Below are 24374 nucleotides of genomic sequence, written 5' to 3' on the forward strand. Positions count from 1 at the left end.
AAGGGAGCGTTTGTGAGCTATATGCTCGCCCATTGAGGGCAGTGAAATTAGCTGTGTTCAGCTGAACTTAAGATAGACTTTGGTCTTTTATATTTGTAACTTTCTGCTTCATTATATTCCGATGCGTCCATGATTAACGGGTCTGGATGGTTGCTTGTCTTGGTAAAGAACTTCTCAGCTAGATCTAGGAGAAGGAAAGAGATATAAGGGATATTAACTTCTCTATGGATCTGGAAGTTTCTAAAAACCAAGGGGCATCTAGGATCATCCTCAGGCACTTATTCTATAATCTCTGAAATTTCAGAATGTTTGTATTCGTGGTGTGGCTCCATGTGGGGGATGCGTAAGTGATGACCGGTCGAATTACCACCTTGTAAATTGTTAATTTTGTTTGTGTGTCCAGTTTACTTTGTCTGTTGATCATAGGGTAGAGCTGTGCTAAGACTTTGGATGTCTTCGAGGTAATGTAACTTATGTTTGCTGAATAGGAATTTACTATCAAGAATCACTTCAAGATATTTAACTTCAGTCTGCCATGGAATCTTTACTCCAAATAAATAAATGTCCTCCATGCTATGGATTTTCTTTCTAGTAAACAGTATGGCTGAGCTTCTCTGGTGGTTAACTGGGATCCTCCAGTCTGCCATCCACTTTCTAAAATGTGTATGCTGGTTTGAAGTCTTCTAGTTGCCAGTTTTGGGCTCAGAGATCTAGCCATCAATGCAGCATCGTCTGCATATAATGCAGTGAATGATATTCTCGAGTTCAGAGGGATGTTCGCTACATAGATTGAGATCAGGAGGGGGGGGTCAGAAGCGATCCCTGAGGTACGCCTACCGAGACCCTGCGTCTGGTCGAAACCGTTTCACCGACCCTGACCTGCATATATCTGTCTTTCAGGTAAGAGTGGATTATTTTTATTAACGTGATTGGTAAGTTAAATTTTATCGATTTGTAGAGAAGGCCTTGATGCCATACTTTGTCAAACGCCTTCTCTGCGTCAATGAAGATGGCAGCTGTATTGAGTTTCCAGTTATAGCCTTTAGTAATGATTTCTACCAGCCAGTGTACTTGTTGAGCTGTACTCCTTTCGGAAGCCAAACTGTTCGTTTGGCAAATTTCCTAACTTATCTGTTTCTGCTTGGAATCCTGAGAGGATCACTTTCTCTGTCATCTTTCCGAGGCTGGACAACAGGCTTATGGGTCTGTAGCTTTTGGGAAGGTGAGGATTTTTTCCTGGTTTTTCCATGTATTAGGAAAATGCTGGAATCTAAAAATTGCATTTGTAATGTTGACGAGATGGACTATGGCCTTTCTTGGAAGTAGTTTTACTATTCTGTTAGTTACGCCATCTGGTCCTGGAGCTTTTTTACTGTTTAGATGGGTGATGATATTTATCATTTCTGCCAGATTTGTAGGAGTGATATGTTCAGAGTTAACAGTGTTCTGTCGTAAGGTTGTCCTAACATGATGGTGAATCTTGTATATAAGGTTGATATTTAGATTTGTATAAGATGGATTGCATTGAGATTCAAGGTTATCTTCTAGTGCTTCAGCTTTCTCTTCATCTTTGTGAACTGTCCCTTTCTTGGTTTGTATAGGGGTAAGAGTTGCTTTTTGGTGCGGATCGCTCTTAAGAATTTCCAGACAGAATGATCTTCGGTATTGATGATAGCCAATTTGGTTTCCCATTGATGGTTTCTGTGTTTTTAAAGAGCTTCGCAGACTTGTCTGTTTAGGTTGTTCGATATTGTTTTGTCTTGTGGGGTTCTGGTATCTCTTTCTGGCTCTATTTTTTGTTCTGATTAGCTCCATGATTTCCTCTGGGATACGGTTGGTTGGGTGGAAGACAGTGGATTGCCTGACTGATTCTATTGCTTTCTGAATTTGTAGGGTTAGGTTATTTACTGGTGAGTCTATCTCTTCCTTTTTTACTGATGTTGGGCACTGGACCAATTATGATCGGGAAGAACCTTGGCCAACTTGTTCCATGGTATGAATGTGTGCAGAGGAGAGAATTGATCTGATGAACCTAGATTAAGCACTATGGGACTGTGATCAGAAGATAATTCGTTAACTGATTCCAATTTGAATTGGTATCATATATTTTTAAAGATGACGATGTCTAGTACATCCGAGCTACCTGAAGGGCTGAAGTGGGTGGGCTCGGTAGGTCCGGCCACAACAGCAGAGTTGAGCATTGCAAAGTTGAATAGTGTGTGGCCTTTGGTGTTAATTGAAGAGCTGTACCAAGCTGGGTGTTTTGAGTTGAGGTCTCCTGCAATTATTATGGAGTCCAGATCTGTTGTCAGCAGAGGAATTCTCGGAGGATTATAAGCAGCATAGATCTTGAGAATGCCAGCTGTGCAGGTATGTACCTCCACACTGGTCACCTCCAGGTTTACTGCTTGTGGCTTGGCTATTGTATTATGATTCAAGTAACTCTTAATATATATGGCTGTGCCTCCACCTCTTGCGCCAATTCTGTCATTTCTGTACATAGTGTATCCATGGATTTTTGGGTTATTAGCTGGTCTTAGGTGTGTTTCACCAATCAAGATGATATCTGCACTGAGACAAGTCGCAAATTCTTGAAGTTCCAAGACCATATTCATCAATCCATTTGCATTCCATGCCATTATCTTAAGAACTTTTGGTTTTAATTTTTTACTCAAAACAGATGGCTGTTATAATGGTTTGAGTGCCTTGCAGGAATCTCTTTCTGGAAGATGATGAGGGGCATGTCTTGCTGAATTCCTGCAGCATGGTGGCAAGTGAGGCTGTTAAAACTGATGTTAGGTTGGAGCTTTCTAGCTCGAGAGATGTAGGAGGCTTAGTTCGTGCAGCCTCAGCATATGTTTTGGTCATGGTTGTTACTTCCTGTGTGGTTGAAAGTGAAGTGTTTTGGACTGGGGGAAGACCTGCTTGGTTGCTTAAAACGTTGTTACGTGGAGGAGCAAAATTGACTTTTGCTGATTATTGAATTTTTGGATTGGAAAGGCATCCCTTCTAGTTGGCAGGGTGAGGTCCTCTACAGTTTGCACAGCAGGCTGGAGTAGAGCATGGTTTGGTGCATGTGATGGTCTGGTGGCCCTCGCCGCACTTCAAGCACCTGAAGGCTGCCTTACATAATTTTTGGGCATGCCCAAACCTTTGGCATCTATGACACTGTCCTGCTCTTTTCCTGAGCAGCTCAGTTGATATTTTCAGTCCACATACTACTGTCAGATCATAGATCTGCTTTTGTGTATTGCTGATTTCCACCAGCACCAAAGGCATTGGTCTTTTATCCGACCTGAGCATCCTGCTGACTTTAACTGCGGACAGGTCCTGTCTTGAGAGATCAGTGATCACTTTTTCAAGAGTGATACCTTCGGCTGCCCCACGAAGAACCACCTTCAGGTTCTTTTCCCTGGGCAAAGTGAAGGTGTGGTATGGAAGATTGGTATTGTCCATAAATCTGGTCATTTGTCTATAATCCATGACTGTAGCAGGTTGAATTTTAACTCCCTGATCAAAATTTTTGGCCCATGACAATGTGATGTTTTGTTCCCTGAGGGCTGATGAGACAGGAATCCATTTATCCTTATCCCTTAAGATAACTGGTGGTACCTTTTCTTTAGGTACATTGGGAGCTTCCATCCCTGTTGTTTCGGGTTCTTCGATGTTGGTAGAGATTTTCCTCTTCTTCTTGACGGTTTGGAATTCTGTATTTGTTTCCAAGGTCTGTAGATGCTGTCTTGGGATGTAGCTTCTTCTAGATTTGGGGAGTGTACAAAGTTTGATTGCGTCTGAGTAATGTGTTCGTCACTTAAATCATCTATTTTGACTGCTGAGGGGGGGGGAGAGAATGTATCAGAAACTTTCCCCGGCCAGTTGTCACTCAGCAGCTTTCTCAATCTGAGGAATTCCTTATACACCTCCTCAAATATGGCCTCATTCAGAGGTTTTGCCATGAAAACAATAGGTGAAAAATGAATAAAGGCACAGATAGAGAAAGAATTGAGATTGCTCAGGTGTCCCGAGCAGATTACAGATAATCCTGTGGACTTTGGAGGGTCCGCTAGCAAATCCCGTAGACACAGGTGTCTACCAGCAACAAAATATTATAGATAACTGCCCTAAAATAGTGAAAAGGAGTGTCATGAATCTACTTGGCTACAGATTAGGATCCTACCTCCCTATAATACCAGAAATCCACCACTAGTCCTCATAGCGGGTGGGGTCTGCCGGCCATCAGACCTCTTGCATGTTTCATGCGGGGGGAGAGACAGTAGGAATCAAACTGTATCAGCGCCAGTGCAATGTAAAATTCCTGAAAAACCTTATATGCAATCTAATCAGGATCAATCTAAAATGCGTCCATTCTTGTCAAAGTCAAAAATTTTAACTTTCCTTTCCCTATCCAATTTGTTTAGTTTCCGTCAACTGTATTTATTTGACGCAAAACAGTATTGAGTTCGTGGATGTAATTTTGTCCAATGAAAAATAAGAATTATGTTTGCGCGCTAAGATTAACTAGTTATTTAATCTGTGATTTGCGCGCGAAGTTATCATTCATTTTGGCTTATAAGTTTGTATTTTTTTACGTCATTTTTGTAATTAAAAAAGGCGAGTTTGGTGTAATCTTTATCGGAAAGATTTTTATAAGTATGGTGCGAACGAAAGACTCAGGGTACGCCAAGAAAGGTAAATGTCTAATTTTTCTCTTTGATTGTGTCTATTTCTCAGTAATAAAATTTTTCTAGAAGAAGAGATATTTGAATTTTGTTTTATCTGTGTGTGTGTGTGTGAGAGATGGAGAGATATTAAAAATATTAACATCAGATATCAGATCATAACATTTATTAGATGAAAGAAAGTAGAGTAGAAGAGTCTTATAGAATTTTTTTTCAGATCTTTTATTTGTAATTTTTGAAGTCATCGTTTTTAGTGCCTACTCTGTTTTGGTATTAATAAATTTATTATTGTTTTTATTAGTTAATCACTATAGAATACTGACGATTTATGAAAAAAATATGTATACCTTCGTGAAATTAATGACTTAGTTGTGTTAAGACCTGGAAATAGACGAGGTATATGGAGATGGATGGGACATTTAAATTCATCCTTTTTCACATTTCACGTTAACTGAAGAGCACAGAGCGAACATCCAACTGGAATAGAGAAACGTTCACTTTGTTTATATGCGATTGAGTGTGTGTGTGTGTGTGTGTGTGTGTATGTATGTATGTATGTATGTATGTGTATATATATATACACATACATGGCTGACTAGAACATGTATATTAGATAGCCAAACGAAGTTTCCGAAGGAAAATTCGAAGCGAAGAATCCGTAGTGTTGTGTAGTTTTAGCTCTTGTTGGTTAGCAAGCCTATTTATTTATTTATTTATTTGCATGCGATGATTATATTCATCTCTTAAACAGATTAGATTAATTTGCTTATGTGTTACGCCGGTTTGGGTCATTTTGTAGAATTAAGAGTTTGAGTAACAGAACCATCTCTAGGCTGTAATCTGTTGTTAAACATCTGCCTATACCCTAAACAACTTAGGAAATAGTTATCTTCTCAGACCATACGTTTACCATCCAAACTAGGTTGGAGTGACTCCGAGTTCAGGTCCATGCATTTATTAAGTATGGAACCAATGTCATGGACACTTCTGTGTGAAGTTAATATAGAATGCTATTTGGTGGAGACTAATAATGAAGTGTTGCTTAATGAGATACTATTTGTTACAACTGAAGCAGCATATTTATTATTTATTCCCAGCCTCTGAAGTTGAGATGCAGAGGAGGTCTTTACTATTAAATACTTCCTTGCACTCATACAATGCATTCCACTTCCACTCATTGGTAAATCTTTGCTGCATTAATGAGATACAAACTTAAGTTGATAATATAAGGCACCTTATTATAATAATATCTCTCCTGTCCACCAGGCTCCATTTACCCCAATCATTCTTCTGTGGATGCGTTCAAGAATCTCTTCATTTATTCAAAAATCAGGTTGCTAAATCAAGCTTTGTGTACTGAAATAGTAACTTCTATTTCAGGTCCTTGTCTACCATCATCCCTAGGTTCAGTATCTTCACTCCTTAATAAATCTAAGTTTTCTTGAAGAGTTGCAAGTTGTAGCTGTTCAGGAATATTTCATGAGGAAGGTTGTTCTAAAAGACAGAGGTAGATGGAATAAAAGAGAAAGAAGAAAAACAGGTTTTAGTGCCTTTGCAGCTGCATTTAAAAGGAATGCTGGGCAGCTGCTGCTCTTGTTTTAATATAGATAGCAAAAGTGATGGAATGGTGATTGCCAGTTCAGTGGAGCAGTGACTATAGAAGCACCTGTAGAAACAGTTTTGATGCATCTGTGAGATAAAGATTGAAGTGCAAGTGTAAGAGAGCGATCATCTGAATGGCCCTACCATAGACAATCCTTTCTTTTTAGTGTTACAACATTGAGAATTTTTAGGGAGGTATTAGGTGCACCTTCCCAAACATGTGAACAATATTCTAAGAATTGGCAGATTTAGGAAAAATATAGTTATCAGCTGGGTGGGTGAAAAATAGCATCTTGAGAGAATGTTTAGTTTAGTTAGATGCTGGGGAAGCAAGTCATGTGATGTGCTTATGCCAGGTGCAATGGAGGTAAATGTTAGTCTTATTATTAGGTTTAATGGAATGGATACTGCACAGGGAAACAGCTGGTCAAAAGGAAATTAATTTTCCACTGCAGTCAGATAATTGAGAGACCACCATATTATAATTATTACTCACCAGGCTATTAAGCAAGTGTATATGTGGTCTGAGAGTTGCATTCTTTTTAGGCTTATTAAAGCTACTTTCATCTTAATGGTTACATCATGTGAGTATCACAAAAATGAACTATAGTCATCATCCTCTTCTCAAAGAGACAGTCCAATTTCCCTTCCATGTATCAAAGGTTTATCTGAAAAGTCTCCAGACTTTCATGCCAAATAAACCTTTACATCCCTTACGATCTGGTTTGCAAATCAGCCTCATTTTTGCACTCTCCAAATGATAAATTACTTCCTCTTTCCTGTTCAGTGTTTACAGAATTCCTTGCCCTTGCAGTCTTGTATTAGGAACAGAAAGGTAGATCTGCAAAATTATATGTAAAAGAACACAAAGTTTTTTCTTGCAATTAATTACAAGTAAATTTGCTTGAATAATTACCAGGTTTTAAATCGTACTTTTTTATTTATGCTAGATGTGTTTCGCTATCGATAATAGCATCATCACGAAGTTGCTTAACATACTTATCTATAAGTTGAAAAGACTGGAACGATAGTTTTAATTGCAAGTATCATCTGGTATGGTACGTGCAGTCTGTACATTGTTGTGTATATTCTGTCTGTGATTGCTGGCATAGGAGAGGTCTTATATGTTACATGTATTAATTAATGATATCCAAATGTCATGAAAGCTCAGTCCTTGGTTTCTATTTAGTGTGCCTTTTGAGGGGATGACCTCGGAGGACTCCTTGAACAACCTGTCAAAGTAATTCTCTTTTAATTAGGGCATGGAGGATGCTCACCAATTTACTGTGTGATGTTCTTTGAAGAAGTGCATTATAAGTTTGCCTTTTTCTTCCCTTTTGTTTTCATCTTCGCATATATGTTTTTTGTTGTGGATTTTGAAACATCTACCTGTCTATCCTATGTATATCTTTCCACAAGAACACAGAATCTTTTATACACCTGAATGTTGATAAAAAGGAACTTTCTCTTTATGGGAGCATACGATGCTTCATAAGGTGTTGACTGTTTTGAAGGCTGCCCTGATTGACTGCTGCTCATATTTCGGCTATTTTTTTGTTTATGTATTGCTAACATATGAAACAGATACCTTGCCTTTATAATTAATATCTGGGTGGTTTGTCAGAAAATAAGTGGTTTTTTTTCCTCCAGTATCATTTTGGAGGAAACTGATTAAATAGGATCTGAAGTTCTTGTTTTCATTTGATTTCGTCATTTTTTAATATGTTTAAAGCTCTATATTTCAGTTTTTGTTGAGGGTGGTGGATGAGCATGCTTGTAGGTACCTACAGGTTTGCGAGTTTCTTTCCCATAGATTTCTAATGATAATCCTCCAGCGATGTTTTTGTTGGCAAGGGCATCTGAGAATGGTAATTTTTCGTTCTTTTCTACTTCTAATGTGAATTTTATTTTCGGTCATGTTCTCACTTATTCCAACACCAATTAAGACTCAATTAAGGCAACCGTTTCATTTGCCTTGTTTCTTACACTTTTAGCATTTGTATACAAATATAACAGCTCATTCCTGTTATTAGATGTGGCTTCTCCATGCTTAACTCGAGCCATTTCTTTTTCTCCTTATTCATCTTGCAACCTTCTTCAAATCCAACTGTTTTCCTAATCCCCCTTCCCTTTTTCTCTACACATGCATTCACATCCTCTTAGAGCATGTCTTTCTCATGCTGTATTCCCCTGTTCCATCCTGAGCTTCCCTGTTTCCCTTGATTGTCTTGTGCTTGTTTTTTCATTCTCTATACTCATGCTACTCACTTCATCATTCATGCTCTTCTGCTCTTTCACGTCGCTTCTTACTTAATCAGATCATTCTCTGCACTCATTTCTCTACCTTACAACAGCAGTTTCTTCAAGTGACTCACGCAAAAACTATTCATATGCAGTCCATCACTCTTATAATGCAATTCATCCTTCAAACTCATTCCACACATTAACAAACTGCGCTCCTTACTCCTCACACATTTCTGCTAACGTATCATTTAAAATCTTCACTCTCTGCCTCATATTATCACTGTCATACCTGGGCAACACACTGACTACTTTTTCTGTCACACTTATCTTTTATCCATCTCAACAACCTCCTGACACCCAATCTGATGTGTTCTTTGTTCCTATTACCACTACCAACTCTTTTGTTTGCTTACTTCTCAAATCCAATGCCTCAATCACTATTCATTCTACCTCCAGGAAAACAAACCTTGTGCATCCTCTTGTCCACCACACACATCTAATAATTGAATCCCCAGACAGCACTACTTGTGGGTCTTTCTCTACCTCGCATACTAGTATTATTGTTTTTCATCATTTTCACTCTTCCATACATATATCGAATTCTCTTAACTTCACTCTGCATCCATTTCATCTCTTGCCTCATCTTAACTAACTCAACTTTCAAATCTTGTGGCACATTTACTCTCTCAATTTTGTTGCCAGCCATACACACCTGTTTACAATCAATGCTACTCGCCACCTTACCTTTCATTGCACTTTGTTTTTCAACTTGCGCTACACTCGTACTGCATTAGTCTTTTTTTAAGAGCAGCAAAAAAAACATTTTTTTCGCTGCTATTTTATAGCACATTTCACGAAATGACTAAAATCAAAATTAAATTCCTGCAAAGACAAAGCTGCCACCATCTTTCCTTTACCACTCACTATACCAAGCTCTAAGTTTAACAATTCCATAAACAAAGTTAAACAAGTCCACACAATAAAAACACAACAAGCCCACAACTTTTAAAGCAGCACACACTTATTTACAATTAATTATTCCAAAAAACTTACCTGAAATGGGAGCCTTCTTCACACACACTGCTGCTTCTTGTCGTGACACCGATGATGATGATAATATACTGCTCAAAACGATTAGGGGATAAAGTTATAAAAATAATTTACAACTGTAACACACTTATTTTAAAGTATTCTTAATATACAACAGTATAGAACATGCAACTGCATACAAAATTATAATACTTATTTGAAACGTGGCTTGTTGTGCTCACTTTCACAGTGCATAATTATCACTTCAGTAGTAAACTTGTAACCTACCACCCATTATTTTCTTAAAAATGGCAGAAAAACATTATATCCCAAAATCCATTGCTTGGAGAGCCATTGATCAATTGAAGCTGGACAAACACAGCAGGTTGTTGCTCAAGTGTATCGTGTATCTCAAAGCATAATTTCGCGACTTTGGAATCACTTTCTGGAGATGGGAAATGTTTGCCGAAGACAAGGTCAAGGTCACCCATAATCAACAGCTGCAGGAGAAGGTCAATATTTGTCATTACTTGGCAGAAGAACATGTCTGGGATGCTTTAGGTAGGCGTGTTCCTGTTCAACTGCGCCACCACGATCGCTTCAAGAGCTCGAAATTGTTCTCACAGAAGAGTGGGGAAATATCCTACAAGAACTGTTTGATCAATTATCCAGTCCATGAAATCAACATTTACCGATGTTAATGGAGGCCATACATCCTATTAAAAATTAACAAAAGTGTTTTTGGCTATTCTTGTTAAAATTATTTCATGCTAAAATGTATAATTTGTTAAATTTGTAATAAATATCGATTATTTAAACAATATCTCATCAATTACATCCTATCCATAAATAAGAAATATTTGTTCATGTATCAAGTACCCAATAGTTATAATTATTTGCAGAAATTTATAATTATCCGACGGAAACTAAAATATTCCCTAATTGTTTTCATCACTGTAGACTATAATACACAAACATCATTCAAGGAAAAATGAAAGAGTTTGAGAACAAGAACCAAAACTTGGAGATTCAGTGGCAAGCCCTGAAGAAAACACTGATTGATTCAGCCAGAGAGAGGCATGTGGTGATGTTGTCTGTAAGTATATAAAAATCAGAACTCCATGGTAGACACAGGAAGTTAAAGAGGCAGTGAAAGAAAAGAAGAAAGCATATCAAAAGTTCCTGGCAAATAAGTCAGCTTGTGCTCTTAGAGAATACAGCACAAATGTAAGAAAACTAAACACTGTGTAAAACTAGCTAAACAAAAGTAATGGGAAGACTGGTAAGAACATAGAAAATAAATATCAAGAAGGTGGCAAGATATTCTGGAAGTTGTTGAAGAAGCTCAGAAATGGAGGAAAGAGTGCTGTAAAAGGAATTAGAGATTATAAAGGTGACATGAAAACTGGAGAAAACGATATCCTTGATGTACGGAATAATTACTTCAAAAAATTGCTAAATGAAACAATCAGTGACAGCACAGTGGTAAAAAACACTCAACAGGCATGCAATCAGGAATACATATCCATACATGAGGAAAGATTGAAAAGATGTAATTTGCAGAGTCTAGTGGAGAGAAGGAAGAGGGGAGATATGATAGAGACCTACAAGTTGGTAAGGGGTAGTTATAGGATCAATGGTGGAGAAGTTCTACAGAGAATAGTGGGAGATCAGGGGAGAACCAGAGGTCATACCTGGAAACTGTATAAAGAGGGTGTGAGTAGGGGAGTGAGAGGCAGGTTTTTTTCGTGCAGAGTTATGAATGATTGGAATGCCTTGCCTGAGAGTGTGGTGTCTGCAAGGAGTTTGAATGTGTTTAAGACCCGGTATGATGAGATGTGTGTGAGATAAAAGGACCTCCTAGATGAGTATTTGACTCCATGAGGTCTTGTTTTAATAATAATAATAATACTTGAACTAGAAAAGCCATCAAAGGCCTAAAATGTGAAAAGGCAGCAGGAGTAGATGATATTTGACAAGAAATGCTAAGTATGGAGATATAAAAGTCTTATAGTGGTTGCACTGCATAGTTCCAAAGGCCTGGACAGAGGGACGAATTTCAAATGATTAGAGCAGAGCTCTCCTAGCACCCATATATAAAAAGGGACATAAAATTGTATGTGAGAATTATAGAGGTATTTCTCTACTGAGTGTTCCTGGTAAAATATATGCAAGTCTTCCACAATCTTTCTCAACCGTTTCTCAAGTATACTTGAGAAACGGTTGAGAAGGATTGTGGAAGAGAAGCTTGGTGAAGAACAAGCTGGATTCAAGCCAAATAGAGGCTGTCAGGATCAGATTTTCACTTTACGATAAATAATTGAGAAATTCTCAGAATATAACAAAGATCTAGAAAAGGCATATGACAAGGTGCCAAGAGAGAGAAGCTATTCAAAATGCTACAGTTATATGGTGTCCATGGGGCATTATATCAAGCAATACTTAGTCTTTATTTGAATTGTAAGTCAACAGTTAAAATTGAAGGTGATTACAGGAAGATGATTTAATGTTAAATCTGGTGTCAGACAAGGATGTACATCGTCCCCTCTGTTATTCATTATCTATATGGATCACGTTATGAAGGAAAGTGGTATTAAGCCTGATATCAAAATTGGAGATGTTAATGTCAGCTCTTTGCTTTATGCAGACGATGTTATACTTCTAAATAAATCTGCTACAAGTCTGCAAGATTCCCTGAATAAATTGAATAACTGCTGTAATAGATATGGTATGAAGGTCAGCAATAACAAGACAAAGAAGTGAAAATAGGCAGAAGCATTGAAAATATCAACTGTATTGTGAATGGAGAACTTATAGAACAAGTAAAACATTTCAGCTACTTAGGCACGATTTTTTTATGAAGATGGTAAATTAAATATGGAAATAGACAACAGAATCAACAAAAGCCAGTGTGGTAGGAAGTCAACTGAATAAATTTATATGGAATAAGAGAGAAATTAGTCAAAACTGTAAATTATCTGTATACAATACAGTGTTCAAACCAATTTTAACTTATGGATCTGAGAGAAGTAAAACACTTGACGAAAGACTGCAGATATCAGAAAGATTAGGAGTCTGAACAGATGGCATCAATGGCAATATCATATCAAAAATGAGGATATTAGGAAAGAACTTGACATTGTCAGCATCCAGGAATGCATTAGCAGAGCTAATCTCAGGTGGTATGGTCACTTAAACAGAATGGGCAAGGAAAGATTAGCAAAACAAGTGTTCTCTGCCAGGTTGGCAGGAAAACGACACAGAGGAAGACCAAGATATAGGTGGATTGGTACGGTACAGAGTGCCTTAGATGATAGAAATACAAGATCTGATAATGTTGGAGTCTTGGCAGTTACAGACTGATTTGGAGGAAAATTGTAGATAGGAAGTTAGTAATGATATAAATTTTTCATGTAGTACTATCATATCCTGTACACCCCTTGAAGGTATATATCAGGAATTTGATGATGATTATTTTGAGCAGTGTAATATTCATCCCCATTTGCTGCAGTTTATTAATTAGAATTTAATACGATATCTTGGCAAATTGTTATAGGACCAGAAAACATTAAAAACACTGGAGAATCTGCTTTCAAGACAAATGGCTCAAGGAATTTAAGTGGTTGTGCTACGAAGTTGAATTCCATAATATACAAAATATCCTGGGGCTGCTGACAGAAACTTAAAATTACTACAAGGTTTTCAAGGGCTTTTGGGTTCAATTTTTACAAAAAAAAAATATTATGACATAGATTTGAGCAGAAATCTCCTAAAAATCATCTCTAGCTGATTTTCAAAGAAGGAGAAAATCCAAAATGTTTGAACATGTGAAGTTTCTTTTTTATACAGCCTGTTATAAATAAAGCTAAATTGAGTAAACCAGTGACTGACTTTAAAAAATGGCATGAAATGTAAAGTAATAGTGTTAGTTATTGCTAATGTCATTAAATAAAAATTAGTTGAGGATATCAAAGACTCCAGTAACGTCTTCTTCATGATGCATAAATTAAAAATCAGAAGGCATTTGTTTAAGTAATTCCACTCCATAACTCGGATGCAGTGTAATACTTAAATGGATGAGTGAGTGAAATGAACAAGTTTTCATGGAAGACTAGTAATTGGTTAGCAAGCAGTGGAAAAGAAGTGGCATGTAACATGGGGGTGGAGGGGGGCTAGTGCAAAATTAAACAGACATTCCAGTTCCTTCAAATTATTGAATATAAATTTGAATTTGGCTGTTTTAAATTCTATTAAAGATTCTCTATCTCATACAGTGTGGTGCATAAAAACAGTACTGAATAACTATGATATGTTATGGAGTAAATGAGTTTATTATCAAAGAAATGTATGTTTATACACGATATGTACATCCACAACTATTAGTGGGATCGTGGTCGAATGAAGCATTAATGGCAGTAGATTACATGCTTGAAATGGGCACCTTGTCTTTCAAGAGGTTTTGTAGCACATGCGAAGGTTCTCTGTTGTCTTAGAGAACAAGGGTTGGGACATCTGCTGGACATGTTGTGTAGTTTTATCCCTTAGTTCATCTAGGTTTGAAGGTAGGTTGAGGTGGAATACCCATTCCTTCAACAATGCCCCAAACGAAGGCATCAAGTGATGAGATCAGGAGAACATGAAGTGTACACAAATTCTGTGAACCTTGAAATGAGCCTCTCGGGAAAGTGTTCTGATAAATAGGCTCTAGAACCACTTGATGTGTGACAGGTTGCTCTGTCCTGTTGGAATACCTGTGCATGAAATGGGATGTTTTTTGGATGATACATGCTATGCAAATCCTGAGTGAATAGAACCAACACATTCTCGATGTAGTTTTTGCTATTCAAGGTCACGGTTACACCACCTTCTTCAATGAAGTAGATCCCAATTATGCCATTGCTGGAAACTCCACATCATGCGGTGGCCTTCTTGCTATGAAGAGGCTTCTCGGACAAATTCGGGTCTTGAAAACCCAAGAAACCTATAGGTCCATCTGTTTATATTATCACTTAAATGGAAATGTACTTTGTCTGAGAACTAGACATTATGGAGGATGGATGGATCTGTATAGACATTGGCCAGCACATTATTCCTGCTGTGCAATGCAGTCTGTTGCTGTTGAACACTGACTCACCTGAATGACGTATGAAAAAGCACTCAGCTTCTTAAGGTTTCTCTGTAGTGACTACCTCAGTAACCCAAGTTTTGCCACTGTTCAGCATTGATTGCGTTTCAGAGACTAACATGTGCTCCAGCATGTGCCCATGGTTCTCATTTGTGTTAACACTTTGTGGTCTCCCCAAATGCTCTTTCCATTGCAACAGAACAATCGCACTACATTGGAACCTCTTGATTAATAAATGATGACAGTTGCTTGGAGCATACTTATAGAAATTACTAACAAACTGCTCACAAACACTTCGTAGGCTTGGACCATTTGCTCTACCAACTCTGTATGGTAGAACAAATAATGCTTAACAATAAACATCCTTTCTTCCAATGTCAATCCCATTGCTACAGCCAAATTTACATGTGCTCTTCTATTAATTTGCATTCAGTTGAACAGCATATCTCATAGCACATGTTCAGTACTTTTTTTTTCCCACCATACCGTATAATACAAATATAAATAAATGTATGTTTTTATATTTTGATCTTCTCCCGTCTACGTGTTAAGCCTACGCCTGTTACAGAGCTATCTTAATCCCTTATACCCGTCCCGAGGATAAGGTGGCTAGCCCTCTGCCTCCCGGTGTATTCTATGACTGTAGCTGCATGTGTTCACAGGGCTAATTTGCCTGCTTGTGGGAGGAAAAACCCTGATGTCCACGCCCAACACTGGCTAATTTGGCTATGTCTGAGAAAGATCCTTGAGCTCCTCATGTTGGCGATGGGAATAGAACTGGGTTAGATTCTCACTTTGTGGCATAGCACATAGCCACTAGGCTAACCGCTCAGACTTTATATTTGATATTATATCAAAATGATGTATTCTAATAAAATAATATACACGCACACCTTTTACCATGATTAATACTATGAATATTCCTTGAAGATAGCATGATCAAAATCTTTGTTCATTTGAACAACTCAGTAGTTGTATTTTACTTACTGCTAGGCTCAAAATCCCATTGGGTAATGCACGTTTGTAAAAGTGGAAAGGATACATAATAATCAGTGTGAAACTATTGCTCTGCTCATTGGAAGTGTTGTAGCTGCTGCTACACCAAACATGTAAAAGTTCCATGTTTGGTTTCTAGAGCAGTGTTCCTGAATAATATTATCCTGAACCCACTATATCACCAGTGTGCAATAGGATTTTGACCCCTTTTGTGAGAACTGTCATGCTAAAAGAAAGAAAGAAAAAAATAATCTTTGAACTACTTTCTTGATAATAGACTTAAGCAGAGTTTAGATTAAGTATTTTGAATGTATGTTTGTGTTTATTACTTAACCTTTGCTGAATAAAACTTCTTAAGAAATACAATCTCCTAAGAAGTAAAACTTGGTATGATTTCTTAGGTAAGCTATTATAGTGAAGAGCTAGTTATGCAGATCTTCACTATAATAGTTTAACTGCTATCCTGTTATACTGGCAATAGACCAGCAGTCTTACTCTTTTTTGCTTTTTTTTTTCCCCATCAGTTCTTTCTTGTTCTCTCTCTCATGCTGTATTAATTTCTTTAAGTCTCTCATTCACTGACTTCTGCATCGTTATAGCTTCAAGTCACACTCTGAAATACTACTATAGTTCGTCCACCGTTTGTAGGTCCCTGCTTCGCGTCTTTCCAAGAATAGTCGATTCATGCTGAAGGCGAGAAAGAAATGAAGGACGTCCGAATTGGTCGCCAACACGTAAAATCACGTGCTTTATGGGTAAAATTTTCCAACTGTTATACAAGCAACATAGTTAACTACAATAATCATAAAAGAGAAGTTAATTTTCCGACTGGTAATAATAAACAACTCATCCCACAATATAGACTGATTACCCTATTATCGGAATGGATTCTCCTTTTTCTGAGATGCGCAGAAGTGTCGAAGGATCTCTAATCGGTGGGCGAACTATACCTAGAAGACTTGCTTTAGCCAACTTTAATCCTTACATCTTCATAACTGTGTATTCAAAACATTAAACAAAATTTTGCAGATTACCAATAATATTTGAATCATTTTGAGCTTAATATATATTTTAAAAAATATATATAGTTTTCTGGCTATTTGAATATGCCACACAAATCCTGCTGGGACATGGTCAGCTATGCCATTGTGGAATTCTAACCTCTTCCAACCATCATGTTCAAATCCTGTGGCATGGATATTTGTGAAGGCCTCGAGATAGTGAATGCCTGTCATCACCTAGCACAAGGCCACTAGGTGCTGAAGTCTTATTGGACACTTGGAGTGACTTTAAAAGTTTCGCATTTTGGTGTTTAAAGTAGGGTGTTGCTGGTTTATCTAACATTAAGCTTACCAGTGACATTGAAATATGCTGTAAGCTTCCCATCCTTTTGTGAATGAGATTGCCATAAAAAGAAGTACTAAAATAAAACAAAATTTTCATGTCAATTTCAAGTGTGTTCTTTGTGTTATGTTTATCTAACTTCTTTTTAATTGCATTAATATTAATAGTTAAAATTAAAAAATAATCATTCGTGTCTAAGTTCCAGTAGTAAAGCTTAACACAACATACTGTATTTGGCGGCATATAAGACGCACTTTTTTCTTTGAAAATCGATCTGAAAAACGGTGTGTCTTATATGTCGATACTTTGTTTTTTATTTCTTTCATTTCTGGAAATTTTCTCTGTTCCGAGTTATGCGTTTTCTTTCTTGCTTCCTTGCAGTGTGTGTCAGAGCATTCCAGTTAGGTAGAGTTCAGTGGATGCGCATGCGCTGTCATCGAAGATCACAGCTGTGTTCCTGTTCATTTAAACTTTCCAATTGTTGTCGCGGTTATTGTGAATGGTGATAAATTTCTGCCGTTAAATTTTCTCTAAATTTCTTGGCAAATTATGGCTGAAAAACATCGGCATTGCTACAATGTTGCATACAAGCTACATGTGATTGCGTATGCTAAAGAACATGGAAACAGGGCTGTGGAGAGGCATTTCAGGCCACCCCCAACTGAGAAAATTAAGAAATGTGGCATTAGTAATGCACTGGATGGTACAGAGGACAATTTGTTATATGAGGACTCGGATTCTGATTTAGAAGAGATTTCAAGTGTCTTTTCATTTAGCTCTGGAGATGAATTTCTGGGTTTAGACAAAGAAGATTAAAAGGTAGGTATTCTTTTCTAGTTAGATTAGGTATTTGTTGAAAGTAGACCTACTTATTACTTTATATTTGAAATACTGTAAATTCGTTATACAATGATAAAGTTTTTTTCCTAAAAAATGTGTACAAAAAAGGGTGTGCATCTTATGTGCCAGCAAATACGGTAATTCATCTAGTCAGTAATACTAACTTCAATGTTTTTGCTGGTGTGGTGTTTCTCTTGGTTCAAATTTTTGTGAAAACAATGTATAATTCTGTACTATTCATGATAAATAGTTTTAATGTGCCCTTCTTATGTTACTTTCTAAACAGCTGTAGCAGCCAAGGCACCAAGAAAAGTCTTTAATTCTCCGGGAGCCAGTACTTCAAGTAATAAATCAGGTAAGATGTAAAAGTAAACTTCAGTACATAAAAATCAGTATGCTTATTATTATATGTTTAAACTAGTCTGCTTTTCTAAAATCCCTGCACATTACAGTATTTTTAGATTACAGAAAAAATTTATTATTGTTGCATGCCTTCTCTATGTAGTGCAGACTTGTCATAGGCAGTCCACGTTAATCATTCATGCAATGCCTATTCTGCCTCCTTAAACTTGTTCACTGCCAAGCACTCACTACCAATGGCAACCCATGCTACTCTAACATATGCTGTCTGCTGCGTTATTGTAATATACTCTTTTATTCTTTATTACTAATTAGCAGCGTGTGCTTCTTCTCTCGTAACCTTTCTTATTTATTCTATTGCGTACTATGTTTATCTACGTTTCACACTACAAGTCTTATGCCTATGGATACTAGAAATTTACTTTTTTAGACTGTGCCACTAGCATCTTTAAATTGGCACAAGACTCAGTAAAACGTCCGGTAGATTTCTCTCTCTTACTAGCGTAAATTCCTTTAACAAAGTTTATATAAACAGTCGTGGTTCTTAAGTAATTAAACTGCGCTTTTAATGCCTTAGTTGTTTCCCGCTCACAAGTCCAATTATTTTTAGAAACAGTGCATTGTAAAATAAAAGATCAGGCAGCACTCTTTTAACAAATAATTAAAACACATTTATTTACATTAGTATGAAATATACATGAATCAAACAATAGAGAGATTGCTTTCTCTACCCATCTATAAAATCTTTAGCATAAAATTAGAACCTTTTTACTTCAACACTAAACAATCTCTTTTAACTCAAACTTATTTACTCTCTGCTTACAAATTCAACTTATTAAATTCTAGTTTACTCGCAAAGAGGTTAGCTAACTCTGTTAAGTCATTTTTACAAATTTGATATCAACTTATAGATACTTCATCTTACTGTTAAACTAATTCTTAACAATCCATCTATAACATATCTCCTAGATTATAAGAAGAAATGTACAAAAAAGGATGGAACTTGCAGAGGCTCTGTATTGCACATTCAGTCAAGAGTCTTGCACTAAAGTCTATGGCATTTCTTTCATCTCAGATCAGAAGTGTCTGGCATCAGCAGTATCTCTTTGGGAATTGGCAGGCTGTGGACTGCAACTTGTGGTAGTCGTATAGCTCCAGCAAAAGGAAAAAACTTCAGAGCGAAGCTGCTTCGGGCGTTTTTTTACATCGGCTTTTCTCCTCTGGCTTGGGATCGCCTGGATGACTGGCTCCTCTATCTGCCACCACTGCTCTGGTTCAGACTGTCCTCTGCTGTGGTTCTGACTGCTTCTTCTGCTTAGTAACTTGGGCCTTGCCTCTCCTCACAATGTTTGGCTCAATCCCCTTTTATTCTGCAATAAGGGTAGTAAACTCCGAAGAAATTGGCACGCTTCCTTGATCTTTTTTTGTTAAGGCCGGCCCATTCTTCTTTTTCCTTGTTTTGTCGGGCAGCGGATTTCTTTGATACTAACTCCGAAGATGTTTATGCTCAGAGTCCGCAAACAACTTTTACACTCACTCAGTTGTAAACAGCTGTCTTGTGCTCTTATACATAGCTATATACAAAGTTCTGATGGCAAAGCATTGCCTTTGTTTGACATTAGAAATTTAAGTAAAAACAGCAAATACAAATCAATTCCCATAGAGTTAATTACATTAATATTTAGCATAAAATATATAGATACAAACAAGGTTATTTTTGTAACTATCTCATGAGACTTGACGTCTATAAAAAAAAAATCGATGTAAAGCGCTTTGGTGTTTCTAAGCTACATAGTTTTTACACTACTCTCCAAACAAAAAAATCTAGTCCTGATGCCACTGCTGACTACTCTCCTGCACAATTTTTAGAGGTGTTATCATATCAATACTGAAAATTTTCTTCTGCATCTACCCTATAAAAACCCCTTTAGTAATTTTATTTCTGTCCTCCAGTCCTAATTTTATATTCACATTAAGAATTCTTAATACCCTGAATACCTCCAACTCTATCAGTCACATCCCTATAATTTATATTCATTAAGTTATTTTTCTATGATTATTCTTTCTTTCATTTATTGCATATCAAAAGAATAATCAGGATTTTCTTTTGCTGGCTTGTCTAATTTCCTCACAAGACCTATAATGCTGCAGTGTCATGTGTGGGCAAGTGATCAAGGAAAAAATTTAGCTTTTTGATCTGTTTCTTAAAGAGTGGGAGGTTGTACTCAGTGGGAAAAACAGTATGGTGGAGACTATTCAAAAAAAAAAACAGGTTGATGGAATGAAGGAAGCTGATAAGCTAGTTTGTGTTCAGAGCTCGGACAGTATATGGGTGTTGGGCTAGTAGCCACTCTAGTTCTTACATGGTTGGATGAAAGTGGAGGAATGGTAGCAGCCAATTCAGAGCAGCAATGGCCAAGAAAGTACCTATAGAAAAGGCACAGGGCTGAAACAAAGCACCTATGATAAAGTGACTGAAGGGAGTCTGTAAGGGAAGAGTTATCTATTTAGCAGATTGCCCTCTTCTGAATATCATCAACAATTCTTAGAGTGGTCTTGGGTGCCCCACCTCAAATGTGGGAACAGTACTCCAAGTTGAACAGGTCTGAGACTTAGTGTTAGGAGTTGAGAATAAGAGAAGCAATGTTTAGAACAGAAAAGAACACCAAACGTTTGAGAGACTAAGGAGGATGTGTGAGTAATATGTTTGCACCAGGATAATCTGGACGTGACATTCAACCCAAGAAAGAAAGTTGATCTTGAAAGGAAACTGGAACATCAAAAATTAGAGAGGATGAGGTAGGATTTTTCCTGCAGGTAATAACGCATGCTTAAGTTTTTTTGCATTGAAATTTACTAAGTTGTCTTCACTCCATTTCAGGATGGAAGATCTTCAGGCATCTAACATTAGGTTTATCAAATGATGAAGCGTACTGTCATTGGCGAAGCTGAGAATAGGATTTGAAGTCAGAGAAAGGAGGTCATTGATGTAAAGGAGGAAGAGCATGAGTGAGAGCATAAAACCCTAATGCACTCCAATATTATGGAGAAATCTGATGACAGGAAGCCATCCACCTGACACACACAATGAATGACTGATGAGGAAGCTGGCAATCAAAGGGTGTAGAAGAGAGATCATAAGACTACAGTTTGTTCAGGAGGTCTCAGTGCCACACATGATCAGATGTCTTAGAAATATCAAGAGTGATAACATGAGTCCCACTAAATCTTTCCATGGCCTGAGCACTGTCGGTGCCAGGTTATTTTTTGCCCTAGGCAAAGTTTAAAAGTCTGCCCCTTATTTCATAAACTAAAATGTTTCTAATTGACATTAAACAAAATAAAATTGTCTTTCAGGTTAAATTAATAGAGCTTTTTTAATTTTATTTTTTAATTAATTTGAAAATTCTGTTATAATTCATTTACAAAAAAAAAAAAAGTTATAACATATCGAAATTTATTATTTTAAAATATTTATTTAATCATCATCAAATTCCTGACATGTGCCCTCAAGGGATGTACAGGATATGATAGTACTACATGAAAAATGTACATCATTACTAACTTTCTATCTTCAATTTTCCTCCAAATCAGTCTGTTACTTGTCAAGACTCCAACATTATCAGATCTTATAGTTCTATCATCTAAGGCACTTTGAACTGTATCGACCCACCTATATCTTGGTCTTCCTCTGGGTCGTTTTCCTGCCAACCTGGCAGAGAACACTTGTTTTGCTAATCTTTCCTTGCCCATTCTGTTTAAGTGACCATGCCACCTGAGATTAGCTCTGCTGACAATGTCAAGTTCTTTCCTAATATCCTCGTTTTTAATATGATATTGCCATTGATGGTTCCCACCTATAATCTTTCTCAGGACTCTCATATCTGCGGTCTCTAGTCTTTGGTCAAGTGTTTTACTTCTGACCCAGCTCTCAGATCCATAAGTTAAAACTGGTTTGCACACTGTCCTGTATACAGCTAATTTAGTGTTCCGACTAATTTCACTCTTATTCCCTATGAATTTATTCAACTGACTTCCTACCATACCAGCTTCGTTGATTCTGTAATCTATTTCCATATTTAATTTACCATCTTCACTAAAAATCTTGTCTAAGTAGCTGAAATGTTTTACTTTTCCATAGGTTCACAGTGCAGTTGACATTTTCAACGATTCTACCTATTTTCATTGTCTTTGTCTTTCTATTGCTGACCTTCATACCATATCTATTACAACAGTTATTCAATTTAGTCAGGGAATCTTGCAAGATTGTAGTGGATTTATTTAGAAGTATAACATCGTCCGCATAAAGCAAAGAGCTGACATTAATATCTCCAATTCTGATATCATTTTTAATACCACTTTCCTTCATAATGTGATCCATATAGATAATGAATAACAGAGGGGATAATGTACATCCTTGTCTCACACCAGATTTAACATTAAACCATCTTCCTGTACTTCCTTCAATTCTAACTGCTGACTTACAACTCAAATAAAGACTAATGCCCCATTGACACCATATAACTGTAGCGTATTGAATAGCTTCTCTCTTGGCATCTTGTCATATGCCTTTTCCGGATCAACAAAACTTAAATACAGATCTTTGTTATATTCTCATGCTTTTTCAACTATTTGTCGTACAGTGAAGATCTGATCTTGACAGCCTCTATTTGGCCTGAATCCAGCTTGTTCTTCACCAAGCTTTTCTTCCACAATTTTTCTCACTGTTTCTCAAGTATACTTGCATAAATCTTGCCAGGAACACCCAGTAGAGAAAAACCTCTGTGATTCTCACATTCAGTTTTAATTCCCTTTTTATATATGGGTACTATGAGAGCTCTACTCCAATCATCGGGAATTCGTCCCTCCGTCCACGCCTTCTGAACTATGCAGTCCAGCCACTGTAAGACTTTTATACCACCATACTTCAGCATTTCTGGTCGAATATCATCTGCTACTTCTGCCTTTCCACATTTCAAGCCTTTGATGGCTTTTTCTACTTCAAATATGGATATGTATTCCTGACTATATGCCTGTTGAGTGTTTTTTATCACTGTGCTGTCATCACTGTTTGTTTCATTTAGCAGTTTGTCAAAGTAATTACTCCATACTTCAAGGATATCTTTTTCTCCTGTTTTCATTTCACCTTTATCATCTCTAATTCCTTTTACAGCACTCTTTCCTCCATTCCTAAGCTTCTTCAACAACCTCCAGAATATTTTGCCACCTTCTTGATATTTATTTTCTATATTCTTGCCAAAGTCCTCCCATGACTTTTATTTAGCTAGTTTTACACAGTGTTTAGCTTTCTTACATTTGTGTCTGTATTCTCTAAGAGCACAAGCTGACTTATTTGCCAGGAACTTTTGATATGCTTTCTTCTTTTCTCCCACTGCCTCTTTAACTTCCTGAGTCCACCATGGAGTTCTGATTTTTCTATCCTTGCAGACAACCTCGATACATGCCTCTCTGGCTGAATCAATCAGGATTTTCTTCAAGGTTTGGTTCCTGTTCTCAAACTCTTTCATTTTTTCTTCAGTAATCTTGGTGTATTTTAGTCTACAGTTCACATCTGAGAGCTGCTCAACTTTTATTTGCTTTAAAACTTTCTTACATGTTATTCTTTTTGATATGAAATTCAATTTTATCCCACTCAAGACTAAATAGTGATCATGATCACTTCCAATTTCAAATCCTCTGTACACTCTGATGTCCTGCACCAGAGTAATAACCAAGGAGAAAACATCACTATCAACAATAACGTAGTCAATGAGATTTTTCTTATTCCTTGCCTCTTCTCTCCATGTGAATTTGGGCACATTTTTATGTTGGAACATGGTGTTAGTAATAACCAGTCCATGTCCTGAGCAGAAATCCAACAGGTATTTGCCATTATTATTAGCTTTGCTCTTTTCTCCAAATTTTTCAGAATTGTTTCAGTAATGGACTTTTCGCTGTTCGCCCTGTTTCCCTGGCGAAAACAACGGGGGCCTTGTTTAACCGGGTGACTACCCAGCTGTCATGTTATACCATCATTTTGTATATTGGTTTAAGCCAATAAGAATACAATTTGGTCAGCTAAATCCGAAATCGCCAGCCCATCCTCATTTGTTCAGTATCCAGGTAGATACCCAACAGGGTGCACCATGAAAAGG

The 24374-nt window shown here is 37.1% G+C and overlaps 1 protein-coding gene across 1 annotated transcript in view; it reads left to right on the plus strand.

Moving 5' to 3' along the window:
- The first annotated feature begins 4382 nt into the window (after window positions 1–4382).
- Window positions 4383–24374, plus strand: part of LOC150099812 (uncharacterized) — a 31837-nt gene continuing 11845 nt past the window's right edge. The window contains exons 1-2 of the mRNA XM_090404220.1: window positions 4383–4689; window positions 18146–18214. Of these exons, the coding sequence (XP_090260346.1) occupies window positions 4482–4689; window positions 18146–18214 (277 nt within the window). The 5' untranslated portion in view covers window positions 4383–4481. The remainder of the gene's footprint in view (window positions 4690–18145; window positions 18215–24374) is intronic.

This window comes from Typopeltis vanoorti, chromosome 14, assembly GCF_054136105.1.
Source record: "Typopeltis vanoorti isolate ZY-2024b chromosome 14, IOZ_Tvanoo_1.0, whole genome shotgun sequence".
Taxonomy (NCBI): domain Eukaryota; kingdom Metazoa; phylum Arthropoda; class Arachnida; order Uropygi; family Thelyphonidae; genus Typopeltis; species Typopeltis vanoorti.